Source organism: Eubalaena glacialis, chromosome 5 (assembly GCF_028564815.1).
Source record: "Eubalaena glacialis isolate mEubGla1 chromosome 5, mEubGla1.1.hap2.+ XY, whole genome shotgun sequence".
Lineage (NCBI taxonomy): Eukaryota > Metazoa > Chordata > Mammalia > Artiodactyla > Balaenidae > Eubalaena > Eubalaena glacialis.
Genome location: NC_083720.1, coordinates 106924340 through 106940217, shown reverse-complemented (window position 1 = coordinate 106940217; position 15878 = coordinate 106924340). Strand labels below are relative to the sequence as shown.

The window sequence follows — 15878 nt, the reverse complement described above, 5'->3', positions numbered from 1 at the left end:
AGTTTTTTAAGGCCTTCGATCAAAAACATTTTTTCATCTTTTGCAACACAGCTACATGTAAGGATGTCCTGTCTTTGACCTAAGGGGAAACTGTCACTGAATCAGCAGTTGTAGTTGAGTGTATCTTATCCATGGGAATTCTAATCAGGCTTACAAGTTGATGTTACCCCAAGGAAGCTCCCAGTGCTGTTCCTGCTAATAATAAGATCAGTGTTGACATTTTCAGCTTGCCATTCTGGTCAGGTTACATACATTTTGCTCAGTGATAAGAATCATAAGCTAATAAAGAAAACTTTTTTTACTTCACAGTATAGTAATTTTTGAAGTTAGAATATCTCAAGAACATCTCAAATTGCATCAGCTTATGGGCATCTTTTTTCTTGTGGCAAAACATGTTTTGTTTTGTTTTGTTTGCAAAAGGAAAAACCCGACATTGTGTTAGTTTTATGGCTTGTGGAGATTAAGGTACTAAGGAAATTTCAACTTGTGATACTTGTCTGGCAAGTAAAATCTTGGAGATTCTTCTCTATTAGAAGAATTGGAGGAAAAAGAACTAGGAAACCTTATTTTGGAAAACTAAAAGTCGTAATTTTTTTTCATTATTCAGAAGGAATAATGGAACAGAATTATGCTGAACAATATTCAATCACAGTTAGAGGAGGTGAAAACAAAATACAAAATAGTAACCAAGACTCTCAGAATATATCTGCAATAGCAAAAAAGGTGGCGAGTACTAGTTATCGTTCGAACATGGGGTCCATTACTTAGTGCCTATACACACTTGATAATTAAGGCAAAGCAAATTCAGAATTTAAATATTTAAGTATATATTCCCAAAAGAGGTAGATAAGTATATATGAGAATTTAGATTGAAATATTAAGTAGCAATTTCTTTAAGCTTTAAAAGTAACTGCAACATAAAAATTAACTAAATTTTGCAATGTCATTTTATCCTATCTTTACAAATGGTTAGGTCTTGGTTGGTAGCTACCCATTTAATAAGCTTACCACAGTCTCTAAATGTAAAAAGTGGTAATACCTGTGGTAATACCTAAGTGACTTAGTAAGAATTAATGTTATATAATGGCTGTTAAAATCGACCTAATTTTACTTAATAAATACCATGTTTTAGATTTCTACGATGTTTGCAGTATTTTTCTAGTTTGAGAAGAATAATGTAATTCCTACATTAGAATATTTTTCTATATAAGATTTAAAAGTTTACTACTATAATAGTTACATATTAGTAGAGTTCAGTTTCCAAAGACATAAAGGACTTCTTCCTAGCTATACATATCAATAATTTAAGTTCAAATTTATATTAAATCAGGCAACTAAGAAATAATTTCAGAAGGCCTGTAACTAGAATATACAATTAGAATTGATGTTTTTTCTCAAAATTGTGTTAGTTTTTGTGTGTAATGAAAACAATTTTTATGAAATTTCTTAATGGTTTGGAGTTCCTATTACACAATAGAGGAATTAGGAATCTTTTTTTTTCTAGTTAGGTCAAAATATTTTAAAGAATAAAGGGAGAAACATGGGAGGAGGATACCTGTTGTTAATAAACATTTAGAAAACTATTCTAGTAAGTTTAGAAATTAAATCTTTCTGAACAAAAACAGAAAAAAAAAACCAGGGAGTGAAAAAAATGAGTAGGTGGAGGATATGCTGACTTTAAACAGTAGAGCACATGTGTTTTTTTTCTTTTTTTTAAGTGAAGCTGAGTACTTTCCTAGAATCTCTGTTAAAAAGAGAATGGTACTTAAAAAAAAAAAAAAAAAAAAAGGCAGTGCCAATTCTTTGCTACTAAATCAGTGACTTAAAGCATCTGTTTCCCAAGCTGCTCTTGTGCCAGAGAGCTGAAACTGCGCTGCTCTCAGTGACAGAGCTCAGCATTAGACAAATTATGCTGAAACCAATTCATTGGAACAAAGAGCTCCCATAGGCTGAAGCCACAAGCATCTGTTTCCTTGTGCCAAGATACAAAATGTGCAAAACTCATGAATTGCAGAAGAAGAGTATGAAATAGACGGTGGAGATCACTGATGAGAAGAAATGTTGTGCATTCAGGGCATGGCTAGGCTTTCTAACTCATGGAAGCTTGTTACGTAAAATATCCCAAGTTTTAAAAAATTGTGAGTATTCTCAGTGGTAGGGAGGATAATGCAAAAGAGCTTGAATGTTGTTCCAAATAAGCTAAAGGAGAACTCCTTGATTCTTAATACATTTATTGACATGTGGCCAGGATTCTGAGCCAACTCTGACTCAGTTGAACCAGTTATAGAGTAGGCCGCTTTGATCTTGTTTGTTCTTGATTATATTACCCATGGTTTAAGGAAAGGTTAAAAACACATAAGAAATTTCAAAGAAAACACTCTCACTGAGGCACTTAATATAACTTGTACTCTCATCACAAATTATCAGAACTATCATCTTTCTTAGAGCTTTGACTCACTATAATTTCACCTATTCTTTATATCTTCTGTCATGTATGTTATTCTTTTTGTTTTTCTTTTTTTCAGTTTTACTGAGATATAATTGATATACTGCACTGTATAACGTTTAAGGTATACATCGTAATGACTTGGCTTACATGTGTTGCAAAATGATTACCACAGTAGGTTTAGTTAACATCCATCATCTTACATAGATTCAAGGAAGAAATGGTTTTTTCCTTGTGATGAGAACTTTTAGGATCTACTCTTTTAGCAACTTTCAAATACACCATAGAGTAATGTTAACTAGTCATCATGTGCCATTCTTTAATGAAACAATCCAAAGAGTAAGTGGTAAAAACATATAAGAGCCTAAAAGACTTGATAAGTTGTCTGTATGTGACTCAAGAATTGATAATATATTGTTTTTTAATTTCCCAACGTTAAGGTGTTTTGTAACCCACCCCTTAATTATAAGGCTTTTTTTTACTCAGTGGAGAAAGGTAGTAGAAGATGAAGAAAATGAACAGAGAATGTGATTGAAATTAAATACCCAATTACCCTTCTTTCTTTTCATAGGCATGCATATCATTCTGTTTCAACTCCCCCCGTCTACCCTCCTAAAAATGTTGCTGACCTGAAACTACATGTGGCAACTTCATCTCTCCAGAGTTCTGATGCTGTCATCATCCATCCTGGAGCCATGCTTTCTATGCTGGACCTCCTGGCCTCTGTTGGGTCAGTGACACAGCCAGAAGTAAGCTTGGATAGATTGGTTCCTTCCCGTCTTTAATGAGTGGAAGGTGTGACTGCATGAGCAAGGGAGTGGGACCAAGAAGGTGACATGGAACCTTTCTGTGTCACATACTGAAGTAGGTAAAGGAAAAAAACAGGATTTTCGTGTTTGAGTCTTAACTTTCCTAATGAGTAGTATAGATACGTATGTTTTAGAATACAACTCATTTGTTAAAATGCAGTTACTTCTGGTACTAAAATAATTCTCTTTCTCCTTGTAAATCCTGCTCAGCAGTGGAAATTGTTAATAAATAATACAGGAAGAAAAATGACTGAAGGTACCATTTTGAGGCTATTTATGTATTTTCATTTGTAACACAGGAGTTTGGGTGAACTGGAGTTTGGGTGACTAGTTTTGTTTAAAATGTTGTATGGTTTCAAAGGCCTAAAGTGTCACAAATGTTAACAATAGGTCATTCTTTAAACTGGTTATTTATTTACCGTGAAAAATATTTACTTTATACCCACTATTTCTATAAAAATAAAAATATTATTAGTTACATATAGTCATGTAATACGAAAGACTTGAAAGAAAATGGAGTCGAGCTAGGTATGCTTCTAGCAGAATGAAGACCAGAAATAGTTCCCTAGCCCTGTTCTGGAGTTGCTGTGTCCCTCTTAAGTCAGCTACTTAATTCATCTGAATGTAATTTGAAGCATGTAGAGACCTCATATTAAAAGGTGTGCTTCAACTCTTAAAAGGAGAGAACTATCACCTGTCTTATTAAGAATGCCCTGGTGGCATGAATTTCTTTGTTAACTCCAGCATGCTTTGGACCTTCAACTGGCCGTGGCAAATATTTTACAATCACTGGTGCACACAGAAAGAAACCAGCAAGTCATGTGTGAAGCTGGTCTCCATGCACGACTGCTGCAGCGGTGCAGTGCTGCACTGGCTGATGAGGACCACTCGCTGCACCCGCCCCTCCAGCGGATGTTTGAACGATTAGCCTCTCAGGCTCTGGAGCCCATGGTGCTGAGGTCAGTGTATTCTCTTCTTCACATTCAAATAAGCCACCACTAGTAATGGCTGTTTCTAGAGTCTTCATAGTCAAAGAGTTCTTGCTTTAATAAACATATATTCAGTTATCTGTGGGCAAAACCAAAACACCACAAAAATGGGCAAAATGCCCAAAATATCGCGCTTAGAAACAGATAAATCTAGTTATTAGTAGACAGGATGTTTTTGTCCGTTGGTCCTTTCTTCTGCTTGCATCCAGCAAACTGTCACTTCCCTTTAAAAATGAAGTCATGTTATATTTGTATGACTTGCATCTACTTTATAGATAAGAACATTTTATGTGTACGAACTCTTTTAAGAAACACTTTTTAAATTTAAAATAATTAGAGATTCAGAGGAAGTTGTAAAGGTAGATCAGAGAGATTCTGTGTCCCCATCATCCAGTTTCCCCTAGTGGTTACATCTTATGTAACTACAGTACAGTATCAAAACCAAGAAACCGACATTGGTACGATGTATCCATGTATGCTACAGTTCCCCCATTATTAATCACTTGTGTCAGATTGATGTAACCATCACACAATTAAGATGTCACAAAGATCTCCCCAGTGCTCCCTCTTTATTATCATATCCGCTTCCCTAACCCCCACCATCTCTAACCCCTAGAAACCACTCTGTTCTCCATCTCCATAATTTTGTCACTTTGAAAATGTTATGTAAATTGAATCATACGGTATATGACCTTTTGTGATTAGCTTTTTTCACTTGTTGTAGTGCCTTTGAGATGCATCTAGATTGTTATGTATCAAGAGTTTGTTTCTTTCTATTGCTGAGTTGTATTCCATGGTGTGGATATACCTTGCACAGTTTAGCCATTCGAGAAATAGGTATATTTGAATAACCTTTTTTAATATAAGAGAAACAGTGCTCTGTGTTTTAGGGATAAAACAACACTAAAAAAAATACTTTCCTTGAAATTACCTAGCCAAACAGATTTAATGTTTAAATCATCTTGTCCCTCCTTAAAAAAATACTCTCATGTATCTTGTCACTTTCAGCCACAACTAAGGAGCCCGCCTACTGCAACTAAGGCCCAGTGTAAATAAATAAATATATATATATATATTTTTAAATAAATAAAATAATTCTTTTCTGCTGTTAAAGTACTCCTTTTTCATAAAACTTTTGGAACTTTCTTAAAAATGATTGGACTCTATTTGTAATTTATATTTTTTAACTGACCCCAAGCTAAGAAAAACCTCTGTGGTTAACGTTTGTTAAACAGTATTGTACAGGGCAGTGTGCCAGGCCTTAGTAATAGCAAGATGAATGAGACAGTCTCTACTCACTTTGTCACATTATGAATATATTCAGAGACCTAAAGTTTTGAAAACAGCATGGAGATTTTCCCATGATCCTTTTTGATGATCTGCTCCTTTAAAAGTAGAGAGACTGAATGAGAAAAAGAGACTATCTCATACCTAATACTTGTGTTTTACTAAATAACTTGTACCGCCTACTTAGATAAACAGAGGAAGCAGTGGAAACCAACCATTGGGACATGCTCAGTTTTCACAGTGCATGAATTAGGTGAATGCAAAGGTCACCTGATGGTACAGGCACCTAGCTGCTGACAAGCCATAGATTATGAGCTAATTGTGTATCACACTCTATGTGAAAAACTGGCAAAGGGTACCTGACCTTTAAATATTTGTTTTTTCTGCTGTAGGGAATTGAAACTTCAGAGAAGTATTCTTTTTTTTATTTTTTCCCTTTACATGATGCTGTAAATGACTGCATATAAAGGGCTTCTGTCTTTGTCACCCCTGACAGTTCACTGTATTTCTGCCCGTCACGTTCCAGGAGAGCGTGCTCCTCAGGTTTCCTTTGTAACTTTTCACAATATTTGGTGCTCTTTTCACTGCCTGGTGAATTGAAACATAAAATTAGCATTGTAGGGCTTCCCTGGTGGCGCAGTGGTTGAGAATCTGCCTGCCAATGCAGGGGACACGGGTTCGAGCCCTGGTCTGGGAAGATCCCACATGCCGCGGAGCAGCTAGGCCCGTGAGCCACAACTACTGAGCCTGTGCGACTGGAACCTGTGCTCCACAACAAGAGAGGCCGCGATGGTGAGAGGCCCGCGCACCGCGATGAAGAGTGGCCCCCGCTTGCCACAACTAGAGAAAGCCCTCGCACAGAAACGAAGACCCAACACAGCCAAAAATAAAAAAAAATAAATTAATTAATTAAAAAAAAAATTAGCATTGTATAATAACTGTTCAGATTGCTTTAGTATTTTTAATTAGTCTGTGATAATTCATTAAGTCACATTTTTTGTGTGTTTAGTTTATGAATTATACAATGTTCCCAATCAAGGAATAACTTTGCTTTGTCTCTTCTTTAGGGAGTTTTTACGTTTGGCAAGTCCATTAAATTGTGGTGCCTGGGACAAAAAACTGCTAAAACAATATAGGGTCCACAAACCAAGTTCACTGAGTTATGAGCCAGAGATGAGAAGTAAGTTGACCTTTGAAGTTCCCTTTTTTGGTTTATCTTATAAATGAAAATCATGTAGGGGAAGAAAATTATTTCAAGAAGTTCGACTGTAAAAGAAAAGAAAGGGAAGGGTTTGTTGTTGTTTTTCGTTTGTTGTTATTTAAATAGAAAAACGTAAGATCTCATTGTTTGACTGGAGAAGCGGGCAGATGGGGGTGGCAAAGGAATCAGTGATACAAGCAAGATCCAGAGGAGGTGAGACCTATGTGCAGGATAACCCTTGGCTTGGAAGGGGGAATACCTCTTTCTCAGAAGATCCATAATTTCTTTACCTTTCTCAATTAGCCTTTGCTGCCTGAACTAGAGTGGTTGACTGGGCTATTCACAGGCTGTGGCTTTGCAGGACAGCTGGTGCGGGAGGACATGGAGGACAGGACATTTAAAATACTAATAAAAGTAGTCGAAGAGAAACACCAAGGAGTATAGGATAGATGGGGGAAGAAGTAAAGTCAAGCAGCTAGTGATAGGCTGGGAGAAAAGGGATCGATCACTGGGCTGGAGAAGCATGGCTCGGCTAAAAAGCAAATGTAGTGAGAGAAAAAGAATGAAACATTCTTTGGAGGAATGGAGGTCGGGTAATGGCAATCAAAATTGGAGCGGTGAGACAAGCAGAGAAAAGGACTGTGCCCAAAATTTGGCTCTGGAGTAAAGTAGAGGTAAAGCTCATTGGAGGAAAGGTGATCATAGAAGGGAGGCGTTAGATAGGTTGTTCATGTGGACCTTGAGATCCCCCAGTGCACTGGCAAGAATTAGTACAGGGAAGAGGTGAGAATGAAATGCCAGCAATAGTAGATGGCAGTTTCATAGAGAGGTGTGTGATAGGATTGCTGATGCAGAACCTCCAAGGAAGAGAAGTTTTTTGCATTAGGCTGATGCAAGGATGATGGAGAGGGGGGTGTTAGAATGTAGGCACTGCCTACCCATCCGGCATAGACCATGGAGAAGCACCAGATTCCATCCACTCAAGAGCCGTGGGGAAAGAGTATTCTCAACAGAGAGCTCAGATGCCCTGGATTTCCTCCCAGTGTTAATTCTATAGTTTTGTGGGTTTTAACTTTACAATTTATTTTGTCTTGTTGTTAGCCATAGTTAAGGCATTTGTGTTAATGGATTGAAATAACCGTTACTAGTGAAGCAGGAAAGAATGGAACCTAGAAGAGTAAAATGCCTGTTCTTCAAGCATATAGTAATCATTTAGTTCAACCCTTTTTTTTTTTCAGGTGAGAATCAAAGAGATTAAACAACCTTCAACCATTATTTCAACCTTAATATTTCCTCCTACAATTTATTATCAGTGATTAGTGAATACTGTGTTTTGGAAACACTAAGGTCTTTTGAGTTCCAACACAGTTTTATTGGAAAACAGTATTTCAATTTTTCTTATCAATTAATATACATCCCCTGCATGTATATATTTTTGTTGTTGTTTTTGTACTTTACACAGTTCCTTAGAATTGACAAAAAATAGTTCCTTTCTCTAAGAATATTGAAATATTTTTATGGTTGCCTGACTGCTTAGGACACTTAAGAGGGAAATAATTAAATTCATGTGGTTTATCTTGAGAGGGAATATTTTCTCCATTACATTTATAACGTATTCCTGAAAGAACAGAACAGCTTGCTTAAATTTTATTTTTTTGTTCTTAAAATCATTACCATTTGCATGCATATAGGCATTTTTAAATTCAAGTATTTTTGTGATCACGTGTCTAATTTTAATAGCTACAAGGGAAGAATTAAAAATGGGGAGAAAATGAGAGAAGCAAGTTTCTGCTATTTAGCTGTGATTTTTTTTTAATAAGAAAGATGACCTGTTTCTTTCCATGATAATACTTCTCAAATATTTTGTTTTCTTCTCAAAGAGAAATAATAAATTACTTTGTGAAATGAAAGTATAGTCTGGTTTTTATAAGCATCATTAAGTGTAGCTTATAATTAAATTTTACTGTAGCAGTGGCTTGGATAGTGGTCATTGGTGATTTTTATTCTTTTTCTATCTGATCTTTACTTGCACTCTGTAGTTTCCAACATTTCTGCAATGTGTTTATTACTTTAGTAATAAATATAAAGTAAAAACATATGATATGTAAGTTTTTAAGTGAACATAAAGTACATTAAAACTGGATAATAGCTTTGGAGTTTAAAAATAAAATTATTGTATATATTGAAACTGAAGAGTAGTATTTAAAATTAATCAGCCTTGTTAAAGTCACTGTTTTAGAAATCTATATGATATTTTTCCCAAGAGATTTTCTTTGACTTACAGGTAGTATGATCACATCTATGGAAGGTCTGGGTTCTGATAATGTCTTCAGCTTACATGAAGATAACCATTACCGCATAAGCAAGAGCCTAGTGAAATCTGCAGAAGGAAGTACTGTACCCCTGACCAGGGTGAAGTGCCTGGTCTCCATGACAACCCCACATGACATCAGACTTCATGGGTCATCAGTTACTCCGACTTTTGTTGAATTTGACACATCCCTTGAAGGGTTTGGGTAAGAAGTTTGCCAAGTAGCCAAGCTATTGTATTTCCTGCCTCAGTCTTGCCTTTGAGAAATAGATCTTTGGTTTTAAATCTACTTGATTAAAATTTAGTATATGCTATATATTTTCAAATGATTGAGTTCCTTGAGCATGTTAAGATTTTTGGATTTAATTGTTTTTAATTATTTATTATGCTAAATAAGTTGATATGGTATAGGAGTCAGCAATCTAAGGTGCACGGTCCAAATCTGTTTTTGTAAATTCTCTTTTTTTCTTTTTTTGTAAATAAAGTTTCATGGTAACATAGCCACATTCATTTATGTATATGTATTATCTATGGCTGCTTTCATGCTAGACTGCAAAGTCATGATGGAGGCTATCTGGTCTGCAAAGCATAAAATATTTATGCTCTGGCTCGCTCTAGAAAATGTTTGTCAACCTCTGATTTAGTACAATAAAGTTACAGATAATATGCAAATTACAATTAGATTAAAAGCTCTTTGGCTAGGTTTTGTCCTTTTTTCTCTCAAATTACCTAACTTAGTATCTTATACATTATAAGTATTAGTATTTTATACATTATAAGTATTCAGTTACTATCACATTAAATGAATAAATACTTTGAAGTGGCAGAAAAACTTTAATAGCAGAAGTAACAAATAAAGAATCTAGGGAGTTCCCTGGTAGCCTAGTGGTTAAGATTCCGGGCTTTCACTGCCTTCGCCCGGGTTCAATCCGTGGTTGGAGAACTGAGATCCCATAAGCCACATGGCCAAAAACAAAAAGAGAGAGAGATTCTCCTCTGCTTATAAAAAATAAGTTAAAAAAAAGTTCTATAATAAAGTATATTAATCATTTAAAAGAATCTATAGCGAATCTAGAAGAGTATATTTATAAAGTCTGTCAGCCTCGAAATGGACATAAATGCTAAGAGAAAAGACCTATGTCTATACTCGTTGTTTGTGGTATTCTTCTACATTGATCTAAAACTATAAATTGTATTTTAAGAACGTTGTCGCGGGTTAGTATCGAACAGTGAATTAAAACATATTTGGGACTGGGCAAAACTAATCAGGACAGTGTAACAGAGGAGAGTGACTCACTAGAAAGGGGCACAGGGGGAATTTTTCTGCGGTGATGAAAAATTTCCAATGTCTTGAACAAAGTTATACTTTGGTGCATTTTACCATGTGCAAATTATACTATGATTTTTTTAATTTAAATTTTTTAAAATGGAGATTTTTTAAATATATCGTTTGGTATTCTCACATAATTGAAAGAAGGGAAGGACTTTGTTAGGCATCCAGACTTATTCCATGATCTCTTATCTCTGGTTACTCTTAAATAATGGTAGTTTATTTCACTGTGGTAAGTACATAGTAATAACAGAAGAAAACAGTTGCTCTCTAACATGTACGTTTTCTTTTCTTTAACAGCTGCCTGTTCCTACCCAGTTTGGCCCCTCATAATGCCCCTACAAACAATGCCGTCACAACAGGTCTTACCGATGGGGCCGTGGTCAGTGGCATTGGTTCTGGTAAATATTACTTTCTCTGCTTATGAGATTCTTTTTTTTTTTTTTTCCAGTAGATTATATTTTATTTAGAGATTTTGCTTTTCTTGGCATCTTTTAAAAATATAAATATGAGTCAACACAAACTCTTTCATTGTTATTTTTCTATTTTCACTTTAGGTGAAAGATTCTTCCCTCCTCCATCTGGCTTAAGCTACTCCAGCTGGTTTTGCATTGAACATTTCAGTTCTCCTCCAAATAACCACCCTGTCAGACTTCTTACTATTGTTCGCCGAGCGAATTCTTCTGAGCAGCATTATGTGTGCCTTGCCATAGTTCTATCAGCAAAAGACCGATCACTGATTGTCTCCACCAAAGAGGAACTACTCCAAAACTATGGTCAGTATCTGTCTTTTTCTTTTTGCCTCTTGTGACTGTTAAAAGTAGCAAACTTCATTTTAATGGTCAGTTTTAAGGTCCAGCTGGTAATTCTTTTCTAATTTAAATTATTACAGAATAGAACAGGTTATATAAAATCTTGAATATTGTTTACCAGTGAAATTTTAAGGCACCTTCACTTTCAAAAGAGACTTAAATAGAAAACAGTGGAGAGAGTTCCTAAAATAAGGATTCATCTCTACTTGCCAAGAAATCACAGCTTTTGCTAGGAATGCAGGATGCTTGTTTAATATATTTTAGTAGGGATTTTCATTGGCTGTGAATTCTGCTTAACTCATGAATATTCATTGAGCACCTGCCTACCATATGTGCCACTCTGTGCTAGACACAATAACATTTTAATTACTTTATTCATCACTTACCTTCAAGACTTAATACAGTCCATTTAATAATCCTAATTCCCTAATTCCCTCCAATATGCCATAATGTTATGTTACTATACAATAGAACTTCAAACTCAAGGCATTCATGAATATCTTCTTAAATGATATGAGTAACATAAAATAGAAATCTCAGTTCACTGAATTTTCTTTGCTCTGAATGTAAGCATTTGTGTATGTATGTATGTGTATATATATATATATGTACCTCTTTTTTATCATCTGATTTTGTCTTTTAACTGACTAAATAAAATAATAGCACATATTGCTTCCCCTGTGGTTGGTATTCACATATTAATTGAATATGAATGTTAGCTCCTCAGTTTGATCGTAAGGCTTTTTGTCTTACTTAGGATTCTTCATCATGATCAGCACAGAGTTAGGCATCAATACAGTGCTTTAAAATCCTAGTGGATACTTTATTTGCCCATTTTGTGGCATTTGATCCTATTGATGTTTTCTTCCTAATTAAAACTATCTGCAGTCTTCAATTTGAGATACCCATTCCTTGTTCTGTCACTATTTCTCTGACCTCTCTTGCAATTTCTTTCAACAGCTTTCTCTTCCATCTTCCCCTTAAAATCAGTATTCTTCAAGCTCTTATGTTTAGTCTTTGTACTCAACCTGTTCTTCATGAGAAAACATCAATTTCTTTTAGCATTAGGGCTTTTTTTCCCTCAGGGACTCTGAAGTTAAAAAATTTTGATATGTCTGTGTCCCAGGCTTTGTCCTCATATTTTCAACTGCATATTAGATATCTTAATATGAATAGTCTTCTTGAAAAAATTCAAACTGTAATATCTGTTCTTAAAATCTGTATCTCCTTCTATTTTCCTGTCTTGGTAAATGACACCCTCACTAGCAGTTATCCCATCTAGAAACCTCAAGTCATCCTTGAAAATACCACCCCTTCTGCTAAGTCTTACTGTATTATGCCTCCTTAACATGTCTTGAATCTTCCTTTCCTCCCTATGTCCACTGTCATAGCCTTTGTTTAATATTCTTTATCACTTATCTGGATTTCATAGATTTTAATTCTTTGTTTTGTTTTTGTCTGTCTACCTTACTAGAACTCTTAAGTTCCCACACACAGTGTTATTATCTTTGTAATCTAGGCCCTGCCACCGAAAATAGTGCCTAGCATATATTAGGCCCACAAATATTACATAGAAGTATAAATGAATGAATGAGAAGAAGGAAAAATAAAGGAAAAGAAACACAGATGACTTGAAAGGGAAATAATGAGAAAAGTGAATAATAATGGAGAATTTGGAAAGGAGATAGAATTTAATGGAAAAGTTAGGATTAGATCTAGGGATATTTCAATAAAAAATGTTTTCTAACTATATCATTTTCACTAAATGTAATTTTCAAGACTACGATAGTCTATATATGACTAGAAATTATAGTAACATATACCTTAGTAATACAAACGATGTTACTATTACAAGCATCCGTCCTCTGAACAGCTATAGTCCATTAAGATGCCTAGGTAACTAAGAGCTGTCAGAAACCAGTTGGCTCACCAAATATCCTGACACACCACTGAATGCTGGGTATATCTTAGTTTAAGCCTGAGTCAGAATGTGAAGCTCTCAGAAAATTTTTATAAGTAATATCTTCTACAGTTCTCAAGAAGATTAAGTCTAATAACCAGGGAAGGGAGAGGGAACAGTTCTTGGTTTCACCCATAACCCTTTTATCTTTTCATTCTCATCCCTTGGTCCATAACACTAGACCTTTCAAAGCTATTTGACCCTGCTTTTTGCCTAGTTTATTCAAGTCTCTTCCTAATTAGGTCACCTATGGATAAGATGCTGTCTTTGTAGTGGTCTTAACTCATCAGTAGATGTATCTTCTGAATTGTCATTTAAAAATATAATCTTGGGGGACTTCCCTGGTGGCACAGTGGTTAAGAATCCACCTGCCAATTCAGGGGATATGGGTTCGATCCCTGATCCAGGAAGATCCCACATGCCACAGAGCAACTAAGCCCATGCACCACAACTACTGAGCCTGTGCTCTAGAGCCCGTGAGCCACAACTACTGAGCCCATGTGCCACAACTACTGAAGCCCGCGCGCCTAGAGCCCATGCTTTGCAACAAGAGAAGCCACCGCAATGAGAAGCCCGCACACCGCAACGAAGAATAGCCCCCGCTCGCCACAACTAGAGGAAGCCCGAGCACAGCAACGAAGACCCAACGCAGCCAAAAATTAATTAACTGATTAATTAATTAAAAAATAATAATAATCTTGGCATTTCAGTATATGCAAATATTAAGATTCCAGAAGTAGAATATTTTATTTGTAATTCTTTCTTCAAATAATTTAAACTTTTAATTTTCAGTATATTATATGTGCTTGTACTGAAAACCGGTGGGTCTGCTTTAAGATATATGGTTAACATTATCTCTTTTGAAAAATTTTTCTTGGGGTGGGGGAAGGAATGAATTTTTAACATCTGGATTTCTGCTGCTGTCCCACCTTCTCTTGAATTCTTATTAAAGATAAATTAATTTTTAACTATCTTAACATTAAGTTAATACTTAACCCATTATTTCCTGGCATGATTTGGCAATATACAAGGTAACAGAGACAAGCCAGATTAGAGTCAAGAGTGATTGCAAATGTTAGCAAATCACCAGAGTTGTCAGGTAAAGCAGGAAACTTGGACCAAAAAAATACCTTTCCACTCCATAAATCACCTCCTTACTACCAGCTATTGTTAGACAAGGGTCAGGGCAATACAACCACAAATTAAAAACAGATAGTTGCCCCCTTGTATCATTGAGAGCATAAAGCAAGAATAAAATTTTTAATTTTCTTGGTTGTTTTTCTAACCAGTGCTATAATCAAATGCATCTCAAACTAAGATTTTAAAAGACCTTTTATAACAGACCATGACAGGTAATAATCAACGAATCTCTTTTTGTTGTCTATTGTAACTTTATTTTACTGTCTATTTTATTTTATTTATTTTTTATTTCATTAGTTATTATAACTTTATTTGATTATAACTATATGTATCTTGAACAGAACAAAGCACAATGTATCCTAGGTTTTAGGTAAAGTTATTGAATGAATAGGGTATTTTCATTTACATCATCATCATATTATTTTAACATAGAGTCAAAGTCTAGATATGAATAATTGTTAGAATGAGGATGATGTTAAGTTTTTAATTTCTTTCCCCTCTTCATTGTAGTTGATGATTTTAGTGAAGAATCCTCTTTTTATGAGATTCTGCCATGCTGCGCTCGCTTCCGCTGTGGAGAACTGATCATTGAGGGACAGTGGCATCATCTGGTTCTGGTGATGAGCAAAGGGATGCTGAAGAACAGCACTGCAGCCCTCTACATTGATGGACAGCTTGTCAGCACCGTGAAGGTGAGCGTACTTGTGCTTATAAATCTCAACCTGCTTTTATAAGATAGTTTAAGGGTGGGTGTGCTTGCCTGTATGTGTGTTTGCAGGGGTATTGTTTTAAATTGCTGTCTTAATTTTAAGTTGACCTTCAGTACCCATTTAAACAATATGTGACAGTCATGTGGCTGGTTAATTCAAGTCACTTTATTAGAAAAGACTCGAAAGGAGGGGTTACAGGGTACTAAAGATGTTAGTGAATATGTCAGTGCTTGAGCCAGATTGTTAAATGCTTTTTCACCAGAGAGAAACCAGTTGGATGGTTGGAAACCAGATGGATGCCTAAATTAAATAAATTATGAACACAGTATTTTGTCACTTCATTGTTATTACTGTATGCAGTCCAGTAGATTCTGTGCTCCTTTAGAGCTGGAACTATTTTTATTCATCCTTGTTTTCAGACCACCCAGATTAGTCCCTGATAATAATAGTAATAAGGTGTTCCCTTATTGTTTGTTGAATAAATGAATGTATAAATATTACTCTAGATAGCTGTACTACAGTATTCAGAGGAGAGGCAAGAGAATTAAAGCAACCAGTAAAGAATCAGAAGTTCCTTTTGTGAATCAGGATGACTGCTACTAGTTACTTTCTAACGAATTGAGCTAGCAAGCTCTTAAAATTCTTTAACTTCTAAAAGATGGTATCCATTTTTATAGTGATATCACTTAAAAGAAGCAGCAAAGGTCTCCCTTTTGTGTGAATTGAAGTTTAAAAAGCAGTGAAATGGGCAGCCTTTTTGAATACATTTCCTTCCTTAATGATATTTTATTGTGACATTGTGTTTCAGTATGATAAACCCTAAAATGAACTCTGGGAATAGTCATTTATTTTCTTTGTATATAGGATTGCATTTGAAATGGGC

The 15878-nt window shown here is 35.3% G+C and overlaps 1 protein-coding gene across 9 annotated transcripts in view; it reads left to right on the top strand.

Moving 5' to 3' along the window:
• Positions 1 to 15878, top strand: part of WDFY3 (WD repeat and FYVE domain containing 3) — a 273492-nt gene that overhangs the window by 153808 nt on the left and 103806 nt on the right. For all 9 annotated transcript variants that reach the window (XM_061192466.1, XM_061192464.1, XM_061192461.1 and 6 more), the window contains 7 exons: positions 3018 to 3195; positions 4000 to 4214; positions 6599 to 6711; positions 9017 to 9248; positions 10674 to 10774; positions 10931 to 11149; positions 14796 to 14977. In XM_061192466.1, the coding sequence (XP_061048449.1) occupies positions 3018 to 3195; positions 4000 to 4214; positions 6599 to 6711; positions 9017 to 9248; positions 10674 to 10774; positions 10931 to 11149; positions 14796 to 14977 (1240 nt within the window). The remainder of the gene's footprint in view (positions 1 to 3017; positions 3196 to 3999; positions 4215 to 6598; positions 6712 to 9016; positions 9249 to 10673; positions 10775 to 10930; positions 11150 to 14795; positions 14978 to 15878) is intronic.